Source organism: Vipera ursinii (genome assembly GCF_947247035.1).
Source record: "Vipera ursinii genome assembly, chromosome: 5".
Lineage (NCBI taxonomy): Eukaryota > Metazoa > Chordata > Lepidosauria > Squamata > Viperidae > Vipera > Vipera ursinii.
Window position 1 is genome coordinate 80,540,155 of NC_139518.1, and position 14,685 is coordinate 80,554,839.

The window sequence follows — 14,685 nt, forward strand, 5'->3', positions numbered from 1 at the left end:
TGCCATTCGATTAATGGCAAGCAGACATCCCATGTCTTATTTCCACCATGCACAAAGGCCTGCTCAGCGAAATCTACCTTGAAGGACTCCTTGGAATTTGACTCTTGGCAATGGCCTCTACTTTGACCACTCAGATTGGCTGATGATTTTTTGTCTTCCTGCACTTTGAGGGAATGGATTGAGGGCTTTCCCCCCCCCCCAGAAAATCTGGCTAGCTGACACACATCAAATCTATCTGGGGTCAAGAGGTCCTGACGTTGAGGTTTGGCGTGCTCCTTTCTCTTCTTTGACTACTTAGGACTCTTTGAAAAGCTAGCCTGATTTCATGCCCATATGTTATTTATTCAGCTGAAATCTATATTGAGCCCGTACAATTTAAATATATTACTGTCTTTTTTTTAAAAAAAAAAAAGCATCTTACCCTTTTGGCTAACATTCACAAAAGGTAAAGCAAAAATTGCCTGGCTAGAGTTATAATGCCTGGTTCTCATATATCATAAATGCAAATGTGAGCGTTTTGATCTAAAAATGGAAATGGATGCTTTTTTTGTTTTTCTTCCCTGCTCCCATCAGGATCTGCTTAGATCAACATTAGTTATATGATACACATATTGCAGTTAAAGTCAGCAATAATTGATCTAAAACAGTCTTCCTTGATTTATCTCCTAATTTTCATGAGCAATCAAAACATGTATAGTCAGTTAACAATACAGTCTTCTCCAAGTTGATGTCCTCCAGATGTCCTGGACAATAAATCCCATAATCCTTTACAAGCAGGGCTGGGAATTGTAGTTTAACATTTTGCCAGGCCACCAGATTTGACAAGGCAATATTAGTAAGGAAGAAAGCCCACCATATGCAACATTCAGAGCAACTTATTAGGAAATTTGAATTTTTACACATCAATTAGATTCTAAACTAAAAGAGTAACTGCCTTCATTCTAAAACTGGAGAGCAAATATACAGATTTGTAAAAGACATAGTAGGTAATTGAACCGTACAAAGCTTTGAAGGGTGTTTTGCTCTGAGCGGAGCACCTGTTTGAAGCTACTCCATGAAGCAACACAGCACAGGCCTCCTAAATAATAAGGGAAAGCTATCCCAGTGCTTGCTTCAGATCATTCAATTCACATATTTTTTGTGATACGGTGACCAAAATTGGCTGCAGTATTCCAGGTCTGGTCTTACTAGGGCTTTATAAAGCAGTACCAATACTTCGTCTGATCTTGATTCTATGCCTCTGTTTATACAACCCAGGATTGTATTAGCTTTTTTGGTTGCTGCTGCACACTGCTGGCTCACAGTCAAGTGATCGTCCACTAGGACTCCAAAGTCCCTCTCACAGTTACTGTTTTTAAGCCAGGTCTTGCCCAATCTACGTTTGTTCCTTTGGTTTTTCTTGCCCAAGTATAAGACTTTGCTTTTCTCCACTCGGTAAGACAATTAGCACAAGCCTCAACAGCTTGAAGAGCCATCAAAGTAAAGCTTCATGAAGGCCTGCTTGGGTGAACAAGCATGCTAAATTTCTCTGTTGATTTCATTAGTAAACAGCTTTTTCTCCAGTCAAGATTTCCAGGCATGTTTGCTGCCTTGTGGGAAAAGGGGGATGTGATGGAGGGCACCGCAGATAAGCAACGATAACTACACGCTAAGAAGCATCCACATGCTGCCACTGCTGATGGAAAACAGAACTTCAAACACTTGTTTTCCCCAGTCAAGAACCATATCACATCAGACTTCTATATAAGACAATACAATAGCTACTCAACTGAAGATAATAATAAACCTTTATTGTCAAAGTACAACATGTGTACATTGAGATTAGCTGAGCCTCCCCCTGTGCTCTCTCCCCCCAACACACAGTGACAACAAACCCTCCATCCCACCACACTATGTGAACCAACTACACCACACACCGGCCTCCCAAGTCAACTCTGCATAAGATTACGTCCCATTCAAAAGCCTAACAGCCCACGGATAAAAGCTGTTCTTCAGCCTGTTGGTACGGCTGGCTATATTCCTATATCTCCTACCGGATGGTAGGAGAGTAAAGAGATACCGTCCAGGGTGTGAGTCATCCCTGAGAATCTTCCTCACTCTTCCAAGGCAACGAGCCCTGGCGATGTCATCCAGTGGTGTCAGGGAACAGCCCACAATGTCTTGTGCTGTGCTCACTACCCTCTGTAATACTTTCCTATCCGCGGCTGTCAGACCGGCATACCAAACCACAATACCATATGAGAGGACGCTCTCTATGGTAGACCGGTAAAAGAGGGTCATTAGCTGTTGTTCTACCCTGTTCTTCCGCAAGATCCTAAGAAAGTGAAGCCTCTGTTGGGCCTTTCTAGCCACCTGGGTTGTGTTAACTTTCCAGGTCAGATCTTCACAGAGGTAGACTCCCAGAAATTTAAAGGAGGGAACTCTCTCTACACAGTCCTCCCCGATGTAAAGTGGGGCAGGTTCCTCTTTTTTTCTCCGGAAGTCTAACACCATCTCTTTCGTCTTGCTGATGTTTAGGTGCAAGTTGTTGTTACTACACCATGTGGATAGTTTTTGTACCTCCGCCCTATATGCTGTCTCATCCCCACCTGTAATAAGACCCACCACAGTTGTATCATCTGCGAACTTGATTATCGCAGTGGATGGGTCAGATGATACACAATCATAAGTGTATAAACAGTACAGGTAGGGGCTAAGCACACAGCCCTGTGGCGTAACTCTAAAAAAAATAGAGTTCAGTAGTACTGCCTTTATGTGAAATTTTGTGTATTATACCATTGAGACAAGATATCAGTGGTCATCAAGAAGTTAAAGAGACGTTTACGGGCATCTTCAAAGATTCCAACCAATTGTACAGTAAATGATGGAAGACTGAATATAAGGGCTTGGAGTGGTGTGACAGGCGATGCAGCGATTTGCGTAAGGAATGATACAAGAAGCAAAAGGGAAAACATTACACTTGCAATAATTTTCGGATTTTGTTTAAAAACCAACAAATTGTTTTCATTTGCAAGCGAAGGATGTGACTTCTGTAGGTCAGCTAGATGCTGCCACCTGCTGTCCAACAGCCACATTCCAGTCATTTATAGGTTTTCCTTGGCCCCTTATTTTTATGCAAATAATTTGGCAGATTGTGTCACAGTGTCCACGTGGCCAGAAAGATTGCAAGGATTTTGCAAGGATGGATTCCTTGTGGGGGGTTTCCCCCCCCCCCCCGTCAAACTCTCTTTTATTATTTTTTATTTTATTTTTTTATTTTACTTCCATTTATATACCGCCCTTCTCCGAAGACTCAGGACGGCTTAACAAGCTTAGCAGTAGCCTTCATTCTATGTATATGCCTGCTTATTAGGTCTTTTGCCTCCCCCCAAGCGGCATTATTACAAAGTCAGCTTAATTGCCCCCAACAATCTGGGTCCTCATTTTACCTACCTGGGAAGGATGGAAGGCTGAGTCAACCTTGAGCCTGGTGGGATGTGAACCTGCACTAATTGCAGGCAGCTGGTGTTACTTAAGGAGGCATTAGCCCACTGCTCCACCAAGGCTCCAATTGCATCTAATGAGCCAACTCCTTAAAATTCAACAATGCTGTCTTCACTGAATGGATGGGAATCTCTTTTTTTTTGTCCAGAACTTTGCTTCAATGTTTTTGAGATTGTTGTTCCTGCTGATTTGGAGGGTGGATTGCTTCAGGAGTGGATTATTAAACCCACCAAACATCACATTTGATGGCATGGTTTAAGATCCTTTTAGATATTTTCAAATGCCATCTACCCTAACCTACAGCTCCGGGACTCTTTCACAAACATATTGATAGAAGAAAAGATAGTAGGGCCAACCCGTCCAACATATTTTAGTGTTGATTTCCATATCTACCTGCAAGTTACTTATTAGTTTCCAAGAGCAGCTGAACAAAAGACATGCAAGCTATCTACTACAGGTTTCTGGAGAATTTGACTCTATAAGCCCAGCTAGTTTGGTAAATTTGAAGACATATAGCTTCTTAATGCAGGCTTTACAGTGAGCTAGCAATCAGAAGGTACCACTTGTCACATGGTAAAAAAGTGTCGCAACCCCCATAAAAGATTTAAGTTTAAAAAAAGATGCCAACAGGAGGTGTTCTGCTCTTGGGCAAATTCTGAACTTTCAAATGAGGTCTTCTACTGCCCTCTGGTGGTTTAGCAGAATACATTATCTGTCCATATCATATTTCAAATTTGCAATTGATTTATGTTAGTTTCATCTTTGGGTAATGACCTTTGGCATTGTGCATGTTGCTACTTGTTGCAAAGATAAACACTTTGCTTCTTTGTTTTGCAAAGGCAGTTTTGTTCTTCCTAACTGCTGCTCTTAATCTTTATGATTGCCATTCATCTGATTTGCCCCAATTGTTTTTGGTTATAGTGTGGTCACTGCCACCTAGCGCTCTTGTGTTTTTATTGATGACCCTATAACACTATCCCTGAATGTGGCAGTTGTGTGTAAATAAAATTTTGTGTGGCCACTGAATTAAAAATGCAAATGAAGTTAGATATGATTAAGGCTAAAATAATAATGCTGGTCATTATTGCACTAAACTCAGGGTGATGGGGTGATTTTTTTTTCATTTTTATCTCAAATCTGGTTGTAAAAATATAAGCAATGTATGATTATTCCCATAGTTAAAATACAGAACAGCCTAGCCAAAAAGCCCCATACTCCTGTCCCTTGCATTTTTCAGCTAGGGGAAGGACTAATATATTTTTCAATCTTTCAACTTGAAGACGTGTGTGGACTTCAACTCCCAGAATTCCCCAGCTGGCTGAGGAGTTCTGGGAGTTGAAGTCCACACATCTTCAAGCTGCCAAGACTGAAAAACACTGGGCTAGCAGTAAATGATACTGTGCAGTCGAGAAGGGAATTGGTACTGGGATATCATTTCTGCCAGTTCCCATTTCATATATGTTGCCAAGTTCTACTCTAACAATGAAAAATATTAGGTGTTATTGACTTCCATCAGCTTTAAATCATTCCACACCAGTTTCCATATGTTGAGGTGTTTGCATTGAGTCATTCCCATAACACAACTGAGTCAATTTCCTTCATAAAGCTGTAAAGAAAAAGTGAGCTGGAAAATGCTGAATTTAAAGTAATCTTTTTATGGTTCAGAGGAGTTATCATTAAAGTATTACAGATTTTTCTCTGTTCTCTGAATTGTTCTTGCCAGCTTTAAAATAGGTAGACTTCAACTCCTAGAATTCCCCTGGGCCATTCCTTCCACTGAAGTCCTCCGTTCTTAAAGTTGCCAAGTTTGAAAAAAACTGTGGTTTAAATCACTGGATGTGATTTAATTTCCCTAACCAAGTGCCATTTCCGTAATATTCTTTTTGTTCTGCATATAATATCATTCCAGAGATATGGTTTATCTGCCATGTAATTTGGAATGCTTGTTTCAATAGCCCCCAAAGCAATATAGGTACTTTGGAAATAAAATAATATAACATTTGCTCTTTGCAAACTGTAGTCAATGTTGGAGGGGGCTAATTTCAGCCAATTGAATGCCATGCAAAAGGACCACCGTTCTCTGAGCCTCTTGCCATTACGATGACTTTTTATTCTTGACTTTCAAAGCTTTTCAGAATCCTATGCAACAGTTTTCTTTTAATGATCACTAATTAACTCTGGGAACTTTACATTTTCTCCCCATTTTTCTTCCTTGCTCTTTATCTTCTTTATTTTGTTTTCCTCTTCCAGGGGGAGAGGGGAATGCCAGGGCTGCCAGGAAAACAAGGAGTTCAGGTATTCTGCAAAGGAATGGAGTCTGATTTATCCAGCTACTCTAACCCATACCTGTCAACTGTTCTCCTACATTTTGCATATGACTCCAACCTAGTGTGTGTATATGTCTCTTTTATACATATATATGTTGCACCTGTTGCACAGAAAGAGTTGCACCACTCTGCAACTCTTTAAACCAGCTAGATCTTCTCCCAAAACCATTGCAGTTAGAGCAGAGAGCAGGACAAAATGGAACATCAGGGCTGTCCAGCCTTGGCAACTTTAAGATTTGTGAACTTCAACTCCCCAAATTCCCCAGCGAGCAGGGAGAATTCTGGAAATTGAAGTCCACAAGTCTTAAAGTTGCCAAGGTTGAACAGCCCTATGCTACATAATCAAGTGCTATGTCTGTCGCAGGCCTAAATCCTCTGCATTTCTTTTATGGAATCAGATCCAAATCACTGCAAATCACAAAGTTCAGTTTAGCAGAGGAAGAACAAAGAAAAAATGTTGAACAAACGGCATGTTCATTCCTTCATTTCCATTGTAGAAATAAGGAAAAGAAAACTAACATATGTATGCATTGAAATCACTATGTAATTCATTAATGCGACCACAAAATAGTCAAAGATTTGTTGGGCTATTATATATTATTACATTGTAGAAGTGAACAACATTTGATGCAAGTTCTAATATTTTATTACTTTTCAGAGATAAGAATTGCATTGAAGTTTATGCTTTGATTTAAATCCATGTTTGGCTTAGGTTTAACTATGTATATATCAGGCACACAAGAAATGCACATTTTCTAAAACATTCAAACTGGGGAAAAATTAAATTTATCTATTTGACAAAGGACTGACATGCCATTTCTTCAATTAAAACTATCATCCAAAAGTTGTTGTTCTATCTAGCATCCTCTTCGTCCTTCTAGCCCATAGGTACTAACCCTTACTTACATCTGATTCATTTCTTACTATTTCTTTCATCTGTTTATGACATAGAATCCCTGATTTCCATCTTCTGTCCTTGTGTTTTTTAGCCTTGTCCCTGATTTCTGTTTCAGAAAGTTGAGAGGTATGATCCTTCTCCCATCTTCTTCTATCTCCATCTGCCTGTTTCATTCCTCTTGTGGTTTGCAAGCTCCTCTCAATTATCTTCTGATTGGGCTCTTCAAGAAGCCATTATCTTTGTTGTTCATCTTTTGCATGAAAGCCTCCAGACATGTTATCCCAGTTCTAACCATAATCGTCTTTATCTATTCCTATTTCTCTCCTTATACCTACTCTTGTTATTCTTACTGAATAGCCTGACACAGGGTTTTTCAAACTTAGCAACTTTAAGATGTACGGACTTCGATTCCCAGAATTCCCCACTCACCATGTTAGCTGGGGAATTCTGGGACTTAAAGTCCACAAATCTTAATATTTCCAAGTTTGAAGATCACTGGCCTAACAGAACTAAACATATTACTAATTTGCAGAATATGCAGCTCTTTCACCAATATAGCCATAAAATATTTTGCACTTCTGTATGCCCTCATTTTGTCTCATCTATTTGGCTTTCTTAGATGTTTTTGCTTACTACTTAGTATCATTTCCAGGAAGATTTTTTTTAATTCATGAGGCTGATTTCCTGTTTTCCTACTTTCTTCTCTTGAAGCTGTTTCCCCCTGGGGGATGGAGTCAAATGTGACTGCCTGAAGTGGGCAGGAGATTTGCCCCAAAGATGAATAAAATAATGTAATCAGTTTTAGCATTGCTTCTCATGTTGAGAAATATACCTAAGAGCAGTAGAGAAGAGCCTGCTCGTATATGATTCATTTCCTTGCCATGTCCTTTGTAAGCACCTTCCAAATAGATTGAATTATTTTATTCTAAATATTCAGAGTTGTCCTCTGGCCCTGATATATATAATGTATATTTTTCTCATTATCATCTAGTTTTAGGTGTATCATTACAGAGGTTTGATTGCATGGCTGTGGCCATGATCGTGACTTTTGAGAGCTTCCCCCTTCCCCATTGACTTCCCTGAATGGATATGTGGTACTATTAAGTAGTGAAATTTATTTTTTTTATTATTTTTATTTTAATTCCATTTTTATCACGCCCTTCTCCGAAGACTCAGGGCGGCTTACAAGCTTAGCAATAGCCTTCATTCTATGTATATGCCTGCTTATTAGGGCTTTCACACACACCCCCAGCGGCATTATTACAAAGTCAGCTTAACTGCCCCCAACAATCTGGGTCCTCATTTTACCTACCTCGGAAGGATGGAAGGCTGAGTCAACCTTGAGCCTGGTGGGATGCGAACCTGCACTAATTGCAGGCAGCTGGTGTTACTTAAGGAGGCATTAGCCCACTGCTCAACCAAGGCTCTGCTGCCATTACAATAGGTAGTATGATATAAAAGGAAGAACTATGTATTTTTACAAATGCTTTAGCTCAGGATTGTCCAATCATGTCAGTTTTAATACTTTACACTTCAACTCCCAGAATTCTCCATTCAGCCATGCTGGCTAGGGATTCTGGGAATGTATTTATTTATTTATTTATTTATTTATTTATTTATTTATTTATTTGATTTATATACCGCCCTTCTCCCGAAGGACTCAGGGCGGTGAACAGGGCAATAAAATAAGTATAAGAAGCTTAGACTCCCTATTCCATAAGAATCCTGGTTAGAACTGGGCTTGACAATGTTCTTGTCAGGATAATCCCCAAGAGTTTCTTCTGGTAGATGAGCACCTATATAAGTTTGTTTAATAGCAGGCTGTAGCATTTTTATACGGAAAAAGAGAAAGGGAAATTGGTTCTGGTTTTTTCTATATCCAACTCGTTAAATGTGACTTGAGGGGGCATTTGCAAAAATGCCCCTCAGATCTACAACATTATAAAAAAAATAGTAAGATCGGGTGCCCCATGTACTCCTCATGACTTCCATACACAAATCTAAATATTAATCCAAAGTCACCTGTCAACTTTTTTATTCTTCCAGATTTCATTTTATTTTCTAAAAGGTTGTTAATCCAGTTACAGCTGGGTAAAATTTTGTGTTCGTGAATTTCTGTGTGAGATTTAGTGGAATTTTTAAATAGATGTAAACAAGAAACTGAAAGAAATCTGAAATGGCCTTGGACACAAAGTTTTTGACACAAAAAGTCAATTACTCATGAAGAAAATAGCCATCCCCTTTTTCTCAGTATATTTTTCTTTTTCTTTTTTCTTTTTTCCTAATGCAGGGTGAACCCGGGAATCCAGGAGCAAAGGTACTACACTTAAAAAAAATAATAATAATCTGTGCTAAATTTATTCAGCCACATTTTTATTTTAGTCTCTTAAGTAGATCGGGTATTATAATAAACAGTATGTGATTAAAAAAATACGTTGGATGTCAAATATATTGGGTATCAAATGGGGTAGTTGGCTTCTTCTGTTTGCTGAGGAACAGGTGTCTCCAAACCTGGCGACTTTAAGAGTTGTGGACCAGCTCCCAGAATTCTGGAAGTTGAAGTCCTCAAGTCTTAAAGTAACTAGGCTTGGAGACCCCTGCTACGGAGAGACAAAAGGGAGAGATTTATTTCCAAACTAAACTTACTACACCCTTGTTCACTACTCATGCATGTTGTTCCACGTTGGAATCTTTAGTGCCAGGAAGCACCATTAACTAACCATAGAATCTTCCTTAGAGGAATAAGAGTGATTGTCATGTGGTGATTCATTTTTGAATCAAGAAATCCACAGTTCATTCATTGGCCTTATAATCTGAGCCAAACCACCATCTCTTAGCTCAGGAGTCTTCAAACTTGGCAACTTTAAGACTTGTGGACTTTAACTCTCAGAATTCCTCAGCCAGCCCTGGTTGGTTGAGGAATTCTAGGAGTTGAAATCCACAAGTCTTAAAGTCGCCAAGTTTGAAGACCCCTGTCTTAGCTACTTCTCTTCCTCTCCAATGTACATTAGAGAGATACTAACAGTAGCCATCTTCTAAAGATAATGTGTGTGAATTGCTCGGACTGCTTCAAAGCATTATGCAAATATTATTGTTGTTGCTATACTTATCAATAGTTTTTTAAATCATACTTTTATGTTGGTGCTCTTATTATTATTATTATTATTATTATTATTATTATTATTATTATTATATCAGTAGGATGCTTGGGTGGAGTGTTGGGTAGAAAGACATATATGCACATATAAAGGTAAAGGTAATGGTTCCCCCGCACATGCGTGCTAGTCGTTTCCGACTCTAGGGGCCGGTGCTCATCTCCGTTTCATAGCCGAAGAGCCAGCGTTTGTCCGAGGACGTCTCTGTGGTCATGTGGCCAGCATGACTAGACGCCAGAGGCGCACGGAACGCTGTTACCTTCCCACCGGAGTGGTCCCTATTTTTCTACTTGCATTTTTACGTGCTTTCGAACTGCTAGGTGGGCAGAAGCTGGGACGAGTAACAGGCGCTCACTCTGTTACGCGGCACTCGGGATTCGACCCGCCAAACTGCCGATCTTCTGATCGACAAGCTCAGCGTCCTAACCCACTGAGCCACCGCGTCCCTTATGCACATATACCCATCATATAAAAGGGAAAGCAACCTTAAGTGAAATAGAGAAAAGGAATATGTTGCCTGGTACAAAATGGATTAAAAATTTAGCATTTGTGAGAAGTGGGAATTGGGGTGGTCTTGGAATTGCTACACTACCTTTCATTATTCCTACATAAAACCTATATTATTGTGTGTCTTTCTTTTTCCTTACAAAAAAAAAATTAAAAAGGGAGAACGTGGATTTTCTGGGAAGATGGGCCCCCCAGGTTTGCCTGGAAAAAGGGGGTACAGGGTAGGAAAAGATACAAAGCTTGGATTTTGTTTGCCTGCATTGTCCTTTTCAACAACCCACAATTCTGATCCGAGTGCTGTGAGCTAAATTTTCCAAACTGGAAAGACATTTCCATTGCTTACATGTCTGAAATGTAACTCAAAAGTCAAGGCCAACAAAACTATGTTATTTTTGATCAATTTGGTTTTTAATTGAAAGTATGAAATAAACATCTCAGCATGCCGAAAGCTTAATAGCAGTGTGATAATGTAGCATGGTTTTTGCATGGATTTAGACCTTTCTATGTTCTGTGTTCTTTTATTCTGGGAAGGAAAAATTATAAGATCTTTCCACAAGAATGTGTGCCAGATTGATTCATTCTGGGATGGAACACCAGATACCAAATTTTGTTACTCTACTCAAGATTTCAAATGTTTTATTTATGCACATTAAAAAAATCATTTCCAATTATATATGATAATGTAATCCAGAAGCATGTCTTTCAAAATCTTCAGGAACTCTTAGAAACAAGAGGATGGATGGCCTTTAGTAGCCAAATAATATCCTCTGTGCAATGAAAAACTACTCTAGGCCCTTCCCCTCTGCACCACAGAAATTAAATTATTTTCTAGTAGTTAGACCTAAGACAGGGATGAGGCATTCATATGAGCTCAGTGAATGATTTTTGTCAGATAATGGCAGTGCCTTAATTTTAGTATCTACTGAGGCTTATTAGTCGCTACTCTCCAGTGTTAATCTATTACGTTGTGAAGATAAGTTAATGTACTTTTCCTCAACATTATTAAGGAATGATAATGAACTGGTATGTTACACTAATTGAAAGAAAATACGTAAAATACATTAAAAATGGATGGGAGAAAAAAAAGCTTCTAACGTTCACCCAAGAGTAACTTGGGTGAAATGTTGGTCTAAGGCAGGGGTCTTCAGATTTTATGACTTGTAGACTTCAACTCCCAGCATGCTGGCTGAGGAAGAATAAAAAAATATAACTTTATTACGGTCATAGACCAGCAATAGACGTCACTTTTTACAATATATTAAAAAATAGTACTGACGTTAATAAAAAAATAATAACATCCCTGTTAAGAAAATACATGTCCTCAAAATGTTAGGGTCACTCCCTAGTTTATGTCAGTGGGAAGCCGATAATTTTGTGAGTAAATATAATGTTCCAAAAATTGTTAAGAGATATCTCCCAAAAATTGGCACAAGTTGACAACTACAATTCTGTAACCAATTTTTTTTCTCACGGACATTGCAGCAACACAGAATTTTGCCACTGCATGCATGGTAGAAGGGTTTGAGTCCTGGAGGAGAAAGCCTACATAAAAATTGTCTGCCCTCCCTGGCAATCTCTCTAATAAGGAGAGAATGTATGCTGACCTATAACCTCGGTATAACTCACAGGACAATAAAACATGTGAGATACCTTCGACTTCTCCTTTACTACATATACATACCCGTTATGCTATTGGTGTTCTCTTAGACCTGCCCTGGAGGAGTGCTAAGGGGAGAATGTTTCTGGCTCTGAAGAAAGCTATTTTTTGTTTTGGGAAGGTCAGATCATTTAGATATCTTGCCAATTCCCACACACCATTTGATTCTATTCCCAGCTGTGGAGATGCAACCTATTTAGTTCTTCTTGGAACTCCATGTCTTTCATTCTATTGATTATTACTTGCTTTGCTTGGTCAAAGCCTAGGGACATTAAGAATACTGAGGAAGGCCCAAGAGCCCAACTTGTGATCTATCGCCTGTTTCCAGGGGGAGGAGACGTTGTCAGTCAACACTAGCGGGGACAGTCCCTCTGGAAAGAAATGCATTTTAAGCCAATGAATGATCATCATCATCATTATTTGCACACTGGCTGAGGAATTCTGGTAGTTGAAGGCCACAAGTCATAAAAGGGCCAAGTTTGAGGACCCCTGGTCTAAGGATGCAATATTAGGAGCCTCTCAAATATTGTGGGGTGTATCATTTCTAAAGAACTGGTGCTGTTATGTAGAAATTCCAGCTATGAATGATTTTAAGATAATCCCAAACATTCATTCCACTTAGAGCTCAGGCTAGATGTAATCCTAATTCTAACACTCAAATGTTGATCACGTGTCCATGGGAAGGCTCCAACAGTCGTAAGTGTTATGACTGGTTGTGTGTCACTTTTGTTAGTGCTCTCATAACTTCAAACACTTACTTATCAAATTTATTTATTTATTTATTTATATTTAAATTTATATACCGCCCTATTCCCGTAGGACTCAGGGTGGTTTACAGGGAAAATTAAAAGTTAAAATACATCATATACAATTAAAAATGATTAAAACTAAGATTAAATTAATCCCTGAACTTAACTAAAACCCCATTAATTAAAAATTAAAACCCCTCAGTCTGGGCCAGACAACTCAAAAAACTAAGTTTTCAAGTTCCTACGAAATGAGCGAAGGTCGGGGGCGGTCCTAAGCTCCGTGGGAAGCTGGTTCCAAAGGGCCGGCGTGCCCACAGAGAACGCCCTTCCCCTGGGGATAACCCGCCGGCATTCCTTAACCGGCGGTACCCTAAGAAGGCCCTCCCTGTGGGAGCGCACAGGACGATGGGAAGTTGATGCCGGCAGCAGGTGTTCCCTTAGATAATCCGGACCGAAGCCATTTAGGGCTTTATAGGTCATTACCAGCACCTTGAATCTTGAATGGCTGTAAGTGGAGGACTACCTGTATATAATCTGCATCATTTGTGCAATGACATCATGTCAAATGGAACATCACCTTCCTCCCCTCCCACCACAGATGCCCAGGCTTTCCAGGCAAAAAGACAATAGTTTGCGTGAGACATCCAGGTTGGATTTTGAAAATCTGGACCTTCTTCTGGATGAAAGCTTGTAAGACGCATAAGGAAATTATGAAGAGGATGCTATATTATGCCATTTTTCCAATCCCCATTACAAGATCCAATAAATTATAGCCTCCGGCATATGATCTTACTGGTATTTCTTCAACAGGGCGAGAAAGGGAAATCTGGTGATCCAGGACCTTCTGGAACCACAGGGCAAAAGGTTTGTTTTGTTATCTAAGTGGGAAACAGAACCGTGACATGTTTTGTTTTTGCAATGTCGCGTGGTCGAACGGAGAGACGGACACTTGAGCTGTGTAGTATTTCTTTATTGAGTCAGAAATAAAGCTGGGGCAAAGGGGTTACCTGGCGTCTCTTTATACCTGCCCAGGTGAATGGTGACCAATAGATTTAAACCTGGGCTTCCCGCCAGTGCAGGTGGCCAATAGGTTTAAACCCTGGCTTCCCGCCAGAGCTGACCATGCCTGGGGCTGTCAACGACTCGCTCTATTCAGGCTTTCCCGCCAAAAGCGGTTATAGCCTGGAGCTGCCCAGCCCCCTGCTGTGCTGACATTTCTGTGTGTGCTTTAAAGGCATACACTACAGTTTTATTGCAAGCTCAAAAGCATATGAATTGCTGATTTCTTCCGGGCATCACACATATAAAAATTGGACCTGTAATGAGTGAGACTAAATTTACTCCAGGTTGAAGACTCCATGTTTAAACTATAAATACAATCCTACTTTATGTGTGTATTTTCTCCCATTCTCTCTCTCTTCTCTCTGTCTTGGTCTCTCTCAGTCTCTGTCTCTGTCTGTCTGTCTCTCTGTCTGTTTCTGTCTCTGTCTGTCTGTCTGTCTGTCACTCTGTCTCTGTTTCTGTCTCTATCTGTCTGTCTGTCTGTCACTCTGTCTCTGTCACTCTGTCTCTCTTTGTCTTTCTTGTCTCTGTCTCTCTGTTTCTCTGTCTGTCTCTCTTTCTCTGTGTCTCTGTGTCTCTCTCCGTGTGTCTCTGTCTGTCTGTCTCTGTCTCTCTGTCTCTCTCCATATATATTTATGTATATAATTTGTGTGTTTGTGTGTGTTTCATTTAAAAATCCAGCAAGAAAAAAAATGCCAGTTTCCAAGCAGCACCATTCAAAAGTCTCCTATATCCAATCCACTGAAGATGCTTAAACTTCACAAAACTGTTTCCCCACCATCAACATTTCCCGTTATATTAATCTTGGGAAAGTTCTTCTGAAATATCCAGTATGTTATATACTGTA

General features: G+C 39.8%; 1 protein-coding gene across 1 annotated transcript in view; it reads left to right on the forward strand.

Annotated features, from left to right (window-relative positions):
• The window catches only part of COL13A1 (collagen type XIII alpha 1 chain), a gene marked incomplete at its 3' end in the record, with an annotated part of 202,270 nt that overhangs the window by 141,771 nt on the left and 45,814 nt on the right, over positions 1-14,685 (forward strand). The window contains exons 19-22 of the mRNA XM_083364798.1: positions 5,734-5,778; positions 8,999-9,025; positions 10,529-10,591; positions 13,587-13,640. Coding sequence (XP_083220924.1) covers positions 5,734-5,778; positions 8,999-9,025; positions 10,529-10,591; positions 13,587-13,640 — 189 coding nt within the window. The remainder of the gene's footprint in view (positions 1-5,733; positions 5,779-8,998; positions 9,026-10,528; positions 10,592-13,586; positions 13,641-14,685) is intronic.